The sequence below is a fragment of the Octopus bimaculoides genome, chromosome 18 (genome assembly GCF_001194135.2).
Source record: "Octopus bimaculoides isolate UCB-OBI-ISO-001 chromosome 18, ASM119413v2, whole genome shotgun sequence".
Taxonomy (NCBI): domain Eukaryota; kingdom Metazoa; phylum Mollusca; class Cephalopoda; order Octopoda; family Octopodidae; genus Octopus; species Octopus bimaculoides.
In genome coordinates this window covers 29,399,998-29,416,674 of record NC_068998.1, presented here as the reverse complement: position 1 = coordinate 29,416,674, position 16,677 = coordinate 29,399,998, and the positions used below count along the sequence as shown (strand labels likewise).

Here is a 16,677-nt window from a genome sequence, read left to right as displayed (position 1 = left end):
AACAATGTCTCAAAAAAAAAAAAAACCTATCCAAACTATGCCAGAATAAACATAAAACAATGATAATGTTAATGGAAAATGCTGGTGTAAGCACAACAGTATACACCAAGAATCAGGAAGCTTTCATTTGACAACAAGAACACATACAGCTGAATGACCATGTAACAATATCTGAAAGTCAAATACTGCAACTCAATGTGGTGCTGTATCATAAAAGTTGGTTGCACTGGTGCTATACATGTGAAATAACTTGGTATAGAATGAGATGTTTTATTGAGACATTGTGTAAAGAAATATACAAGGTTAGAAGTAACCAGAGATACACTAATTAGTAACCAGACTAAACAAATTAAACAAACAGCAAGTATGTCAGCCTGGGTAGATGTGATATATGAATACAGCAGGTATGCTAACCATTATTTTTCTTCCACATGATTATAATAGCTCTTAATTAATTAATCAAATACATTATGAGTAAACTTTGAAGAACAAAGTTGTTAATTAAACAGACTATTTGTTGACTTCATAGTCACATGTAAGACTAGAAAATCAACAAATAACATGCAAATACAAATGAAAATTTAATATGTCATTCAAATGACAATCATATAATGCTCTATATCATTCATATGTATTAGTGAACTACTGAAGCAAAATATAAAAAGTCTTCTAAAAAATGTCTAATAGGGAATACATTTAGAATATTAAGAAGGAGCAATTAATAAAAACTGAATGTTGGATCTATGAAATGCATTTAAAGCTATCGAGAGTCGCCATGTCACAATCTTGGAACCTTAAAGCAAATATTTAGCCTCTTTCCAACAGAATAACATATAATAGATATTGTAAGTTATTCATCATCAGTTTTTATGCATAATATCACTTAGATTATTAAAGGACTTTTCAATGAATGTTCAAGAAAATTACAAGTAGTTTATAAACATCACTTTACTCAAAAATATTCAAGAAGCATATTGAGGTGCACAACAATGTTGTAGACTTGGATATGGTACACTGATGCCAGATATTTGAGAGACAAACAGGCAAAAGGTAAATGTCCTGTTTGCAGAAAGTGACATACCTTATACAGTTTCTTCAGTCTAAATGCACCATTCTTTAAATTTTTTTCCTCCTAGTTTTTAAATGTATTTAAGAGAAAATCTTCACAAAAAGTGCAATGATCTTAAACATAGCAACTCATTTACTAACAGATGAGAAGAGTTGACTTGGTTGGAAAACAATCTAAGAGAGGATATCTTGTCCTCTCTTAAACTGTCATTATCACAAGCAGTACAGCATGTGGAGTTGAGGTAATTTAACCCCAGCTTAAAAGAATGTATTTCATATATGCAAACCAATCTCTACTTCAATTATTGCAAATACAATGAAACATATGTATACACATAAACATGTACAACACACACACATATATATAAATATATATACATGCATAAATACTTTTATATACACACACACACATATATTTTTATATAATACACATATATACTATCATAATCATAATAATCATTAGTGTTTGTTATTTAAACATAAAAACCTACCGCTAGCTTTAAGGCAAAAAAGAAATTTAAAATGTGGTTCATGTAATTTCAGCAACTGCATTAGACCATAAAAATAAAATCATTCACTCTATCCAGCAATCAAACGTTTATAGGTAACTTACTATACTTGTTCCATATTATTAACACAACCAAACGCTTAATATAAGCCAATCAAAAACCCTGTTGGTGTGACACTGTTGCACAACTATTTGTGATAAACAATGTGATATAGTAACTGAAGGAACATTTCCTTATTTAGAAAATACAATTTCTAAAGTAGTATGGTTTTAATTCCATCTTTAGAGTTTCTGTCTTAAACTCTGTTTTGATGATCATCATGCACTGATGTATGTGTATGCATGCATATGTGAACTTAGGTTACCTGGCATTAAATACTGTTACTCAAATTGCTAGATCTTATCCACTATGTCATTCATTATGGATCTTTTATTTCTAGCTCTTTTTTATCATTAGACCAACGAAAGATCCACAGCCATGTGGTGGGATATTTTGTGTGTATAGGGAGCAAAAGGAAAGGGAGAGGAATGACTCAAAAATGACACAGATGCAATTTTGAACAAATAAAAGGGACAGTCTAGCAGTGTGGTCCCTTCAGAATGATAATTCTGGAGAAAATTTCATTAGTTAGAGATCAAAACAAAAAGCAACTGGTTAGAAACAGAGAGAGAATTAGTTTAAAGTTGCATCAAATGGATAAATCCTGCACAATAGTCATTGCAGTATTCTAAAATTGACAAAAATGGCTTTAAATATTGCAAACAGTGGTAGCTGCTTAACATATAAATGCTCAACAGACTTAGCATAGCACAATCTATAGAGATCCATATGAACAAGAAGTGACATATGACTGTTACAGTCTTCAACATATAACAACTATCTACACAAAGATTCTTTAGAAATGAAATAATGAAAAGTCTAAAAAAGAATTACTCATTTTCTAGTCTCACATTTATCATGAACAACTGTTGACAGAACATCCTAAGCATTCTTTATTCTAAAATTCACATACTGGTCAAAAGTAAAAAGTGAAACGACATAAAAGTGGAGTGTATAGAACTTAGGATAAGATGTGATTGGCTAACTACTCAGGCTAACAACCATCTCTACCAATCAACTACACCAAGAACATTTTGTCTGAGGGAATTTAAGCTTGCTGGTATACTAATCTAAATATAATAGGTTTGGTTTCAGCTGCTGGCATTTCATTGTGTCCTTAGGTAAAAGTCATTTACATCAACAGATTAGGTCTTGCTTGGGAGAAAGATGGATTACTATCACTAACCTAAAAGGTCATAAGGTCAAACTATCCCATTTTTCCATGGTAGTATTTCACTACAAAATATGACACAAGATTTTAATCATTTTACTTAGTACAATAGAGACATGCATGGATATTCTATTTAGATGCATGGTGATGATGTTTGGATGCAACAGAAAAAGGCAAAAGCAGTTGAAAGTAGCGTAGTAATGGCAACGAAAACTAAACTCAACTGGACAATTTTCCAGCTCACTCTTGCTATTTACTTATGATCCAACAGCTCTCCTTAAACATAAGGAGTGAAGACAAGGTTATGATCTCATCTTACTCCACTTTGCTTTCCTTAATCTTAAATGAGCTTTTAGATGCCCACATACATGATAAACTGGCCTAATGATTGTATGATGATCAAATCACAAGTTCAATCTCAAGTAATACATTCTTCTCGCCCTGGTTGCTCACTTTATTCATTCAGTTTCTACTTCAAAGTAAAGTGTCAAACAAATATTAGCACCCAACTATACATGTCATGTGTAGTAATTGAAAAGGTCTGACTTTGCAGAACCAAATGACCCATAAGAAAAAAAGATAGTGTAGAGAAAAAAAATCAAAACAAAGAAAGGAAAAAAAAACATAATTCTAATTTGGTATATTTAACCAAGAAAATGTAATGAAAACCTTGGTTTGAAATCTGATAATAGTAATAGGTGAGAGGAAATATAGTTGGAGATAGAACCACACTAATGTTTAGGCATACATACACATAAATAGCTAGATAGGTTGATAGGTAATAGCCAGAAATAGGCAAATAAATAGACATTAAAAAATAGACAGACAGGTAGACAGGATAAAACAGTTAAATGTGGTTTAGACATAGAGTTAGATGGTTTAAGAAATAATGAATTGATAGATAAGCAGATATATATCTACACCTCTCTCTTCCTGGTGAGGATGGTGAATAGCTTATGCTTAGAAGTTCAGTTCCCTAGCCCATCAGCATCCAGTCAGCTTGTAGAAGTGGAGTTGATAGAAATATTTGTAGCCAAACAAAGGTTAAAATCAACATTGTCATAATTCTGTTGTTGTCCAGTTACTTGCTGCTGCTGTTGTTGTTGATGCTGAATTTGTGATTGTTGTTGATGATGGTGATGATGCTGCTGATGATGGAGTGCTTGCTGTGAGTTTAAACAGGGCTGTTTTTGTTGAGAATTTTGTTGCTGTTGTGACTGATTAAGATGAATAGGTAAATGCCTATGTGAGGAGTGTGATGAGTGAGGTGGATGCGCCAAAGGACCTGTCTTTGACCCATTAGACACAGTTTGGGAAGGATTTGAAATTAAAGCAGATTTTGATATTTGCAATGTATCCATCTGAATATTGTTATTTTTATTGCTATCATTATTATTGCCATTGTTTTTGTCATCATCATCATCATTATCATCGTCATCGTCCTCATCATCGTCATCATCATTGTCATCATCATCATCGTCATCATCATCGTCATCATCGTCATCATCATCCTCATCCTCATCTTCTTTTTTAGCTAAAATGTTCAAGTTGTTTGAGGCATCCTCAGCTGCAACCTCTGCAGCATGTGTACGTACATGACGATGCAACCCATACTGATGTGCAAATCCTTTACCACACGTGACACACACATAAGGTTTAATTCCTGAGTGAATGGTAATGTGATACTCATAGGAGGACTTCTGACAAAATGATTTGCTGCACTGAGTACACTTGTACAGATTGTCACCCGTGTGGATGCGAATGTGGCGTTGGAGAGAAGTGCGATGGCTGAATGCCTTTCCACAATAGACACATGTGAAAGGTGACTTTTGGCTCAATGTGTTAACAGGGTTACTGGGAGATGAAGTAATCTTTTTGTTGGTAGGCTGATGACATGCAGAGAAATGTTCTTCTAATTGAGAACTCTGCGAAAAATCTTTACCGCACTCACTGCACCTCAATGGTGTTGTACTTCGTTGCACAGAGCTCTCATCAGTAGGAGGTTGTAAGGTTGTAGCATTATGTGCACTATGCATGTGCTGTTGAAGTGTCAGCTCATCAGGAAAGCTTTCAGCGCAGTAAGAACAGTGCCACAGTTCAGACTGCTGTTCTTTGCTTGTGTGGACAGTAGCTAAATGATTCTTTAGAGAAGAGTGCTCACAAAATACTTTTTCACAATGAGGACATTGATGTGGACGTACTCCTGTGTGGGTACGTAGGTGTCGCTTCAGATCACAATGCTGTGAAAACTTCTTGCTGCAATGGACACATAAATATGGTTTCTCCCCAGTGTGAGTACGTACATGCTGTTGAAGACCAGCTTGGCTAAAGAAAGCCTTGTCACAACGTAAACACTTGAAAGATCGCTCTCCTGAGTGTAAAGAAGTATGTCGCTTCAGGTTTGATTCATCAACATATGACTTGTTGCATTCTTTGCATTTAAATGTACCTTTTACATTAGTTCGAGTTCCACCTCGTTTTGATTTGTTAGCTTTTGCAGAACGGTTGTTTTTTTTTTTGTTATTGTCCTTACCGTCCTCAGTGTTGTTGCTCTGGTCATTGTTTTGTGAGTCATGGCTAGTAACATGATATTTCAGTGAAGACTGGTTATGAAAAGCTTTGCCACACTGCTTGCAAGTGTATGGTTTCTCGTCTGTGTGGATACGCATGTGGCGGCGTAATGATGTGCGCTCTGAAAACGGTCGGTTGCACTCGAGACACATGAAAGGTTTTTCACCCGTATGGGTGCGCAGATGTGACTTCAAGTGGGAGGCATGAATAAAGGACTTTTGGCATTTTAGACACTTATATGGCTTCTCGCCTGTGTGCTTGGCCAGGTGGTTTTTCAGCGAAGTTTGGTTGTAGAATGACTCCCTGCAGTGCAGGCAGACATATGGACGCTCTCCGCTGTGCAGACGCAAATGCCTCTTCAGTGACGACTGTTCTGAGAATGCACGTGGGCACTTGTGACATTTGTGTGGCTTTTCCCCTGTATGTGTGCGCACATGTGACTTCAAGTGTGAGGTAGTTGCAAAGCACTTCTCGCAGTGCACACATTTGAATGGTCGATCAATGTTGCTCTTGCGTAGATGTGAGAACAATTGGTACTTAGTTTTGTATGGCTGGTTGCTTTCCTCCTCTGGTTCATCATATGACCACTCATAGATGCTTTCTCTTTCCTTCAGACTGAGACTAGATGCTGTAGCACCACCATCAACAGAAACAGTACTACTACTTTTACCTGTATTTGGGGTGTTGTTATTTGGTTGGAGTTGCTTGTCTCCACCCTCTGTCTGCTCCTCTTTCTCTACTTTTACATCATTTTCAATCATTCCTTCCAATTTTTTATCACTTTTTCCCATTTCCTCTCCTCCTCCATCATCATCATGATTATCATCATCGTCATCATCGTCATCGTCATCATCATCATCATCATCGTCAACACCATCATCTTCGTCGTCGTCGTCGTCATCGTCATCATTGCCATTTCCCATTTTTTCTTGTACTTTCTCTTTCTCTGCTGCAGCTTCCAATATTGGTTTTGGATTCAGAACTAGGTTTATATTTGGACTGTTTGTTTTGACGACTGCATTTGAAGTAGCTATTGTGGCCACTGCCTGCTGCTGCTGCCGCTGTTGCAGTTGCTGTTGACTGCAGTGACTGTTACCAGAAACTGCATTTGTCAATGATGAACTGATGCTGTTATTGTGACTGGCAGTGCCATAGAGTTTCAAGTAGCTACTGTTGGCCTTCATTGACACACTGTATGCACTACCACCATCACTACCACCACTGCCTGTAGCCCCATTTAACAGACTACTGCTGCCACTGAATTTACCACAGGTGTTCTTCAAGTTTTTAACGCCAGTCATAGAGACACTAGATTTACTGCTAAGATAGCTGTGATGGTAGAGAGGCTTGCTGTGGCGACCATTGCTGCTGATGCTGCCAAGAGTATTATCACCATTGCTATTGTTCTGTACAGGTGATTGTAGTTTGCCTATAGGGGGTAATGGTGAGCATCTGCTGTTGTTGCTGCTGCTATTGTATTTAACATGGTCCATGATTCTTGTTGCACTAAATGTGCAAAGACGTTCCTCAAAGCAAAGGAATAGGAATGTAAAAGTAGATCAAGCAGTTATGGTAAGAAGAGTGTGTGTGTGTGTGTGTGAATGTGGAAATGGATGTGTTGATGTGAATGTTTCTATAACAGGTACTTTTCACTGTTGCTCACCATCTTCAAGCCACAAGATAAAACACTGTAAGAGAAAAAAAAAAGAATTTTTTTAAATAAACAATATATGCATATAAAAATACATGTACATCTGATTAAACAACTACATGCATAATTGAACTAAAAAGTTCTATGTCAAGATTTCATTTAACTATAACAGACATTATCAGTAAATAAAAATGAAAAACTGAAATGTTTAAGCTTTCAAGTCTTAACTCATTTTCTTAGACACTAAGGCAATTTCTAGGAGGGGTTTTTGTTGAATTGAAATGAATAAGTACTTATTTTATTTTATAATTTCATACTCGGAACCACAAAAGACAAGCTAAAAGCTTTACTGTCTAGACAAGGGGTTCTCAACTATTTTTTAACCTAGACACCTTTGATTACTATTTTATTCTGGTGGACCCCCATAGCCATTCAATGTTTAAAAGCTAGTTTATAGAAACTTTTACAAAATTCCTATTTAGTTCATCACACATTAACTTGTGTAGGTTGAACTATGCAAAATGCTACAGAAAGAAATCTAGCTGTTTCTTGCAATACATACCAATACATACAAAATTACATTTTTTCAGGGACTCTTAAAATACTATTGTGGATTGCCAATTTACTATTTTGTTGTGTGGACCCCCAAGAGTCTTTTATGAACCCCCGTTGAAAACCACTGGTCTAGACAATCTCTACAATCACAAGCTGACATCCAAAGGCTGGAAGTAAAAGAACTCCATCTGCTGTGAAAGCAACAGAAAAAAAGCAGGATCAGAAAATGAAATTCAGCACTTTCTGGTAGAATGACTGAAAAAAATGTTGGTTCATAAAATGCAAGATGAAATCAAAATATTGTTGGTGATAAATGCATGAATGGCAATGATGATGAACTGGTCATCCAACTAGTATTCTTATTAACATGATCAGACCTAATAGGAAAAACATCACTGCTTCATAACAAACTTTACCAAATACCCAAACGACCTCCCTTGAAGTTATTTAACAGGTATGTGGAATTAAATATACTCAAAGTGGAAACAACAAATGCTGCCAATTTCTGGATGAAGGGACTTATTTCATTTGGGCATCATAGTGATTATTCTGAAGCTGTTACAATGAGTTCAGTCTGCTAAATAGACATTCAAGTAACTTCATCAATCCAGACTAAGCAGAGAATGTCTTTTACACGTAAGCAAAAGCATATCTAAGTCTGAACTCATAAGATATTGTTTTATGTAAATGTTTAAATTGTTTTGGTCAATGACAGTAGCATGATTAGACACAGCTGCACTGCAAAACTCTTAATAGAAAGCGTTTGCCAGTTGGTTGTTTTAAATGTATGAATGATAACAAAAGATTGTATTAGTTGTAATACAGAATCTACTTCCATCAAAACTACTACACTTTCATTACAAGGCAGAAATGTTCAATTAAATGCAAAAAAAAGAAACCTTCCTTATTTTCTCTGAGTTTATGTGACATACACTTACTCTCTTTTACACTTTAGTCGAGCAAATCGACCCCAGGACTTACTCTTTGGAAGCTTAGTACTTATTCTATCGGTCTCTTTTGCCGAACCGCTAAGTTACAGGGACGTAAACACACCAGCATCGGTTGTCAAGCGATGTTGGGGGGACAAACACAGACATATACACACACATACATACATATATATACATATATACGACGGGCTTCTTTCAGTTTCCGTCTACCAAATCCACTCACAAGGCAATGGTCGGCCCGAGGCTATAGTAGAAGACACTTGCCCAAGGTGTCACGCAGTGGGACTGAACCCAGAACCATGTGGTTGGTAAGCAAGCTACTCACCACACAGCCACTCCTTGTTTAGATTTAGTATCTCCTTAGGCTAAATTAATATTAAAAAAATCAGGACATGCAAATATTACTTTTATTCCAACAGTAGATTGTGGATTTTCCGACATTAATGCTCCTTCAGTCTCAGTGTCCAATAGCAGAAGTGCAACCCCTTCACCTCCACCTCATCTTAAAGGTGAAGCTTCTTTTTCCAGATTTTTAAAATCAATACTGCATTTGTTATTTCAATGTAACTTCCAGATACTTTAATAAGACATTAACTAAATCTGAATTCATGTAATGTATAAATTTTAAAAGTATTTTGCTCACCTTGATACATGACTCAAAATGATTTAATTTGGTGAAAGGTTACTCTTTGTAGGGAAAGAGAGAAATATAGTAAATTTAGTCATCTGTTAAATATCACTATTAATTATTTTATCAAGCAGGAAATAACTGGTAAATAGAAAGAACATGCAATTTATTGTTAGTTTAGGAGTGATGATATAAAGTATTTAGGTAAAGCATTTAAAATTTCAGAAGTTGATTACACCATAATTTTAAAAATAGTATCTAATTTGTGTTTTGAAGATAGGGAAAGCTTAAAATATCTGGCTGAGTGGGATATGACCTAGTCATCTGTATAGTTAATCAGGTTGTCCGCAAGTCATATCCAACAACTGGTGTAGGTGCTACATAGGAAAAGGTGATGCCTTAGAAATAATTACAGAACTACTAAATTGCTGGACCAGGTCATGAAAGTTAGAGAGATTGACAACTCAACTAATTAGGAAGAGAATTAGCCTGGATGAGATGTGGTTCAGTTTTGTGCCAGGGAAAGCTCTACTGATGTTTTCTTCCTGATAAAGCAACTACAGGAAAAGCATTTAGTCAAGAATAAACCTTTGTACTTGGCTTTTGTTGACACGGAGAAAGCTTTTGACAGGGTCCCTTGCTCCATCATCATAGACAAGTAAACAAATATTTGTGGAGCAGATGATTTTGATTGATGAGAAGACAAGATAGAATGTGAATGCTTTATTCAAACTTGTTAAGCAACTATTTTCACAAGCAACTTTACAGATTCTGTATTTTCTGGCTGTGATATCCTTACACCTCCAATAGCATAGTACGGTTGATATTGTCGCCAATAAAGAATACACTCTAACAGCATTATAAGAACACAAAATAGAAACAGCAGCAGTAATGAACCAACAATCAATATTTCCAACACACAAACTCGAACTGTACCTGGACTTCGAAGACCAAACTACTAACTGCCAACTATGTCAGACCGCTACAATTTATATGTAGTGGTCCCATCAATTCTCGTCATGGGGTGTTGTACTCTCACCACAACATCACTCCTTGTGCGATTTCGAGTCCCAAAGGAATAAAGAAATTGTATTTTTTATTATTATGTTTTAGTATCCTTTTTGCTTGGACCTTATCTCAAGGTGTTCAGTCTGGAGTTTGAAATTTTACACAATATTGGCCTTTCCACACAGTATCAGCCTGGAATTTGAATTTTTACACAATATCGGCCTTTTCATGGAACATGATAGGTATTTTACTGGTGGTACTTTGGCTGTTGAGTGCACAACCTCTACCAAGTTTTACCAATTTCTCGATGTTCCGGTGCACGTAACAGGTTGCACTGGGTTACATCTTACCAGTAGTGCCCAAGAGCGATCTGATTGTATTTTTTTCCGCCACTATCAGCAAGTGCAAAATATGAATCATCGATTTCATACTTCCATCTTTACACTTGTGTAGCAAAACAGCTATTCCGTACTCTGAAGCATCAGACACTACAACAATATCCATAGCAGGATTGAAATATGCTAGAGACAAATCCGCAATTAAAATTTTTTTATTTGGTTAAACGTATTTTGGCATTTAACCAACCAATTCCACTTTACTTCCTTTTTTAACAAGTCATTCAATGGAGCTCTTCATTTGTGCATGTTAGGAATGTAGTTTTGGTAGTAGTTTGCCAGCCCAAGAAACGCTTGTAATGTTGGTATATTTGTCGGAGCAGGCAAATTCTTTATTGCATCTGCCCTCAAAAGGTCAGGCCATCTACCATTTTTATCAATTATTTGCCCTCAGTACTTAATTTGAGACAAAAAGAATTTGTGTTGTTCTTCACTCAAAGTGAACCTGTATTCTTTAATTTTCTTGAAAACAGCTTTTATATGTTCCACATGCTGTTTGCACGAATTACTCTTAATCAACATATCAATCCAACTAAGGGATTGCAAATTCACAATCATAAAGCATAGTGTCCATGATTTGCTGAAATATTGCTGGTGCAACCTTTAATCTAAAAAGGTAATCAGGTATATCTGTACAATACACTATGTGTATTTATTGTCAGATACTTTGAGTATTTGTCATTTACTTTAATCTGTAAATAAGCATCAAACAGATCCAACTTGGAGAGAATTTTTCCACCATTTAATTTTGTGAAAATGTCTTCTGGAGTCGGGGGTGGATGGTGGCATGTCTTTAAGCAGTCATTCAAATCCTGTAGAGAAATCGACACACAGCCTAACCTTATTATTTTTCTTTATAAGTACACCATGGGCGCCGCCCACTTAGAGTAATCCACCTTTTTGATGGCTCCATTCTTTTCCAGTCTGTTCAACTCTTCATGTACAATTTCAATTGCCATGAACAGTACTTTTCTGTTAGATTTAAATAAAGGCACAGCATTTTCACTTACTTGAAAGCAGGCTTCAGTCTTTTTACATAGACCTAAGTCCTCCAATAATACTTAAGGAAACATCTTTTTCAATTTTCTCTTCAATTCCTCAGATGATTTATTTTTAACAGGACAACCATTTATGTTTTTGCAGTAGAGCCTAATGGGGAGGTGCCATAAGTCAAATAACTCCAACCAATCTGTACCAAACAGATTGAGTGCATTCTCCACAATGAATATTTTTGCTTCGCATGTTTCTCCTTGAAATGTGATGTCTATACATGTTCCTGTCACACCATGTGCAATTTTCACTGCTTTACATAACCTCAGTTTCCCAATTTTTCTTCATGTATCTGCATTTATGATCGAAATATCACTACCCATATCCAATTGTAGTTTGATGTTTACACCATTTATTTTTATGAGTATAACAATACAAAATAGAAACAGCAGCAGTAATATAACAAACCAACAATCACTATTTCCAACACACTAACTCGAACTGTACCTGGACTTCAAAAACCAAAACTATGTCAGACCGCTACTATTTATAAGTAGTGGTCCTGTCTATTCTTGTCAGTAGATGTACTTTCACTACAACACTGGTTTATATAGAAATGGGCACTATATTTTCTTATTCTAACAATTGATCAATGATGACTATTCTATAATTATAAACAATATTTATCAAGCATTTCAAACAATATCAGTTTTTTCAAGCACAGTTGTTTCAAAAAGCACATTGTATATTGGCATTTGGAATTTAAACCAGTATAACAAAAACAACAGAACCATGTCTTTATCACAGCCAAGTCGGTAAAATTTTAGCTCTCATAACATAAACATCCTATGTCAAATCTGGAAATGTTTCAAGCCACTGTTTGGTTTGAGTTTTTGTAGCTGAATGCCTGTCATTCATTTCCAATATTCTGTGAAAACATGTCTGGCCATGAGGAAATATTACCCTGCTTCAAAACAGATAACGGTTGATGATGATGAATGTTAGTTCAATGGTCTGAGAAAATTGCTTGTTATACCTTCGCGTTCTTTTATTTGTTTCAGCCCTAAGGCTATGGCCATGCTAGAGCACCACATTGTGGATAATGTACCTTAATGCGTTATGGTTAGGGCTGATTGATCTAGGGTTGATGTACTGATCTAGTTTTGTTAGTACTTCTTTCCTTTCCAACATCTGTTGGCAACAAAGGATTTTTTTTCTTCAGAGTAGAGTAGATTGTATGATGCTTATGTTAGAATTGTGATGCTGCATGGTAATGAGAGAAGAGCCTAGAAAAGAGACAAGCCTGCTTGTATCTAATACACAATGTAGAAACAAGGAGACACAAACATATATATATAATGGGTTTCTTTCTGTTTCTATCTACCAAATCCACTCACAAGAGACTTTTCCAAGGTGCAGCAATGGGGCTGAACCCAAAACCAAGGGGTTGGGAAGCCAGGTGGTTTATAGAGCTAGTTTAAGTTGATTAAATTACTACTTTATTTTATGATGTCACTACTACTAATGCATATATGCATACACAAATACACACATACATGTACCAATACCTCATTTTACACCACCTAAGTGGAAAAAAAAAACTTGTTATAATGAAGCTTAACATTGCAGCAAAAGCCCAAATCAGGAAAACAGATAAGATTGGGATGTTATACATAGACAGAGTATTGTCAGTTTACTGTATTTTTACATATTTAAGCAAAGGACTGTAATAGTGTGGAAATACTCGGACCAAATTCAGCAAAAGTACTTAGTGAAGTAAGAAACAAAAAGCAGAGGTAAAGAAAGATAAAGTTGTGGTAGTTTAATGTATAGATATCAGACTTGCAGTACAGAATGTTTTTTTTGTTTTTGTTTGTTTTTTTTATTAATTTGGTCGAGAAGAAGTAGCAATGGCTATGGATTTCACAGGACCCAGGGACTGGTGAAATTGATGCCTTTAATGTTCCTCTTGAACAGTTGTAAGGTAACAGCAACAAGAAAAAACATCCCAGGAGAGAATTTCACTGGGTAGAGAGGAAGAACTGAAAATAATGGTTAGAGCAGGACATGGTGGAGTAGACATAACATGGGTGATATGAAGAGAAATGAATCAGAAGTGCCTGAATCACACAAGCCAACCAGCTCCCAGAAGCAGAAACCACTGTAGTAGCAGTAGAAAAAGGAAAAAGAGTAAACAACACACCTGCAGGCCAGAAGTTGGAGTATTTTTTGTAAACAACTCCATACAAATCAGTTTACTGACTTTTCTGTGAATGCAGCTTAGGTTGTCTGTGTGTGAGTAACAGCAGTACCATCTCTGATGTGGGAGCAGTCCTCTGTAGTAGGTTTCAACTGAGTTTTGTAGTTAGAGGGTTACATATTTTGTAGCCAGTTTTTGAGATGCAGTCTTCAGTGAGGATGCATGTTCACCAAGAGAGATGTTCAATGATGGTTGCTGAATTTCAGGCCATTTCACTAAATTAGTACTAATAACTAACACAATAATGGCTGAGAAGAAACAGAGTTAATCAGAAAAAAACACCAGGTTCACTCAGTAAAATACAGCCAACAGAACAGTGTCTGAGGTGGGAAAAAGTATGTGGCTTGCAAGAAATTGTCATGTAGGTATGGGAGCTTGTACGATAGCGATTTCTATGAAGTCAACATGATATGTTCTTATCTACTGCTCACCATTTATATAAGAAATTCTTTGTGGATGACAACTATATGTGTGATCAATATGACACATTGTATCCAATTTTGTTTGTCTGATTATACTTAGTATCCCATCCAAGTAGATTCTGAATTCTCTTCAATGAAAGTAAGATATCAATCAAGAGAAAATATTTCATCTGGAAGGAAAAGCAGACTTATTAAATCACAGCCTTATGTCAAACCTGTATGAGATTCAATAGTGTGTCTTGTAGTGTGGGTTAATGATGACGAAGTTGTAATCCTACCTGAACTATCATAGGAAGGGAATACTGGAGATGTAGAAGATAAAAGTTTGCATTCATTTTTGGACTGATCATTGACAGAGCATCAGGAAACTCATTTTTTACATTGTTGTCTGGTAACTTTTTTTTTTTTAATAAATCTATCATTTACAAATCATTTGTAGTGACATCTTATAGCAGACAACTGTTATATGTTCAATGTCTGGAGTTTTATCCACGCATGCGCAGGGACTAGTTCCGGAAGGAATACAGAAAGAGTCTCATGCGCATGCGTAGAGTTCGACACCCAGCTTTGGCGCCTTTTCTCAGTCTCTTCGTTGACTGATCTCCGTCGAGCCAAGACGTCCAACAGAGCTCTCTCACATGTCAGCACCAGAGCTTCACAAATAACCACGGAAATCATTCAGGAGGCGTCTCAGTAACCGAGGGCGATGAGCTACCAAATTCCCTCCAAGCGTGAACTGAATTCCACTGTAAATAAATATTGTTATGTTGTTCAGAATCTGTGTTCCGTTGTTTCTTCTAGAAATTTAATGTACGGAAGCGGTGTACACCTAATGGTGTATAACCACTTCCCTACACATTCAACAATGAGGCTTTGGTTGTTCAACTGATTTACCTACTCTTCAATTCATGTTAGGTATTCCACAGACATTTCTACCTCCAGGTAGAATCAGTGTAAAAGCTGGACCTCTTGAATTTTTTTGAAGGTACAATCCACCCAGTGAGCCTCTGTACATCTCCGCCTACCTAATTTCACTCACCAGGATCAGTTGGTCATGGACATTAAAAGATAATTGCTCAAGATCAAACCCAGGACCCCACGGTTGCAAAATGAACTTCTTAACCATTCAACTATATTGTGCTAATAAATACTATTCATATATATACACACACACATATACATTATTTAATGTACACAGTATAAAGATACAAGCTACTAAGGGTTCCTTGCTATGAAGACTTGTCTAAGCAGGTCTTTTATAACACACCCTGTGTCTCCAAACAATCTTTTGGCACAGAGCACATGGTCTAATCTATTTGAAAATCATGATGCTGCAAGATGTTATGCAAACCACCAATCTTCTTTCCAGTACATCGACAAAAATTGAAGCCACTAAGCTGGCTAGCCATGTATGGGGCTTGAAGACCACGGCAAACAATCAAATGGAGAATCATAGAGAAATCCATGCCATATGCAAATGAATCTAAAAATGCATCTTATGCATAACTGAAAGATTGCATATTCTTTTTAGCTCTAAGAATTTTACTGCACTACTTAATTCCAGATCCAAAAGTTTCAGCAAATGCAAGATTATGAACAAATTTATTTTGATGAACTGGAGGAAACAACCCTTTCTGAAATTAGCAGCTGTCTCACAGACTTTGGACCCCTCTCTGTTGAAGTATTTTCTGCAGCTAGTTTAATTACAGTTTCTACAGTCAAAGGGGACGTAACTCTAATTTTCTTTCTTTCCTTTCCTTTTCTGTTTTTTATTCATCTATCCACTTTTTTGCAACAACCTTCTTATAGTTTTTTTTTCTTGTAATTTCTTTACCAGCATCCTGATTTTCAAATAGAACAGACCATGTGCTCAGAGCCTGATAAAAGGTTGGAGACAAAGGGCATATAATAAAAAACCTACCTAGACATGTGTCTTCACAGCAAGAAACTATTATTATGTTGTATCTTTATACTGAATACATTAAAAGATATTTATCTCTTTATACTGGATGGAGTACTGTTTTTGTTGATCTTACCTTAATAAAACTGTAAACTATACATATATATATAGGCGCAGGAGTGGCTGTGTGGTAAGTAGCTTGCTTACCAACCACATGGTTCCGGGTTCATTCCCACTGCGTGACACCTTGGGCAAGTGTCTTCTACTATAGCCTCAGGCCGACCAAAGCCTTGTGAGTGGATTTGGTAGACAGAAACTGAAAGAAGCCTGTCGTATATATATGTGTCTGTGTTTGTCCCCCACCATCTCTTGACAACCGATGGTGGTGTGTTTACGTCCCCGTAACTTAGCGGTTCGGCAAAAGAGACCGATAGAATAAGTACTAGGCTTCCAAAGAATAAGTCCTGGGGTTGATTTGCTCGACTAAAGGTGGTGCTCCA

The 16,677-nt window shown here is 36.2% G+C and overlaps 1 protein-coding gene across 1 annotated transcript in view; it reads right to left on the bottom strand.

Moving 5' to 3' along the window:
• Nucleotides 1–256: 256 nt before the first annotated feature.
• LOC106881491 (zinc finger protein 184) overlaps nt 257–16,677 on the bottom strand; it is a 19,611-nt gene continuing 3,190 nt past the window's right edge. Inside the window, exon 2 of the mRNA XM_052974199.1 lies at nt 257–7,106. Within this exon, the coding sequence (XP_052830159.1) occupies nt 3,843–6,911 (3,069 nt within the window). The 5' untranslated portion in view covers nt 6,912–7,106 and the 3' untranslated portion in view covers nt 257–3,842. The remainder of the gene's footprint in view (nt 7,107–16,677) is intronic.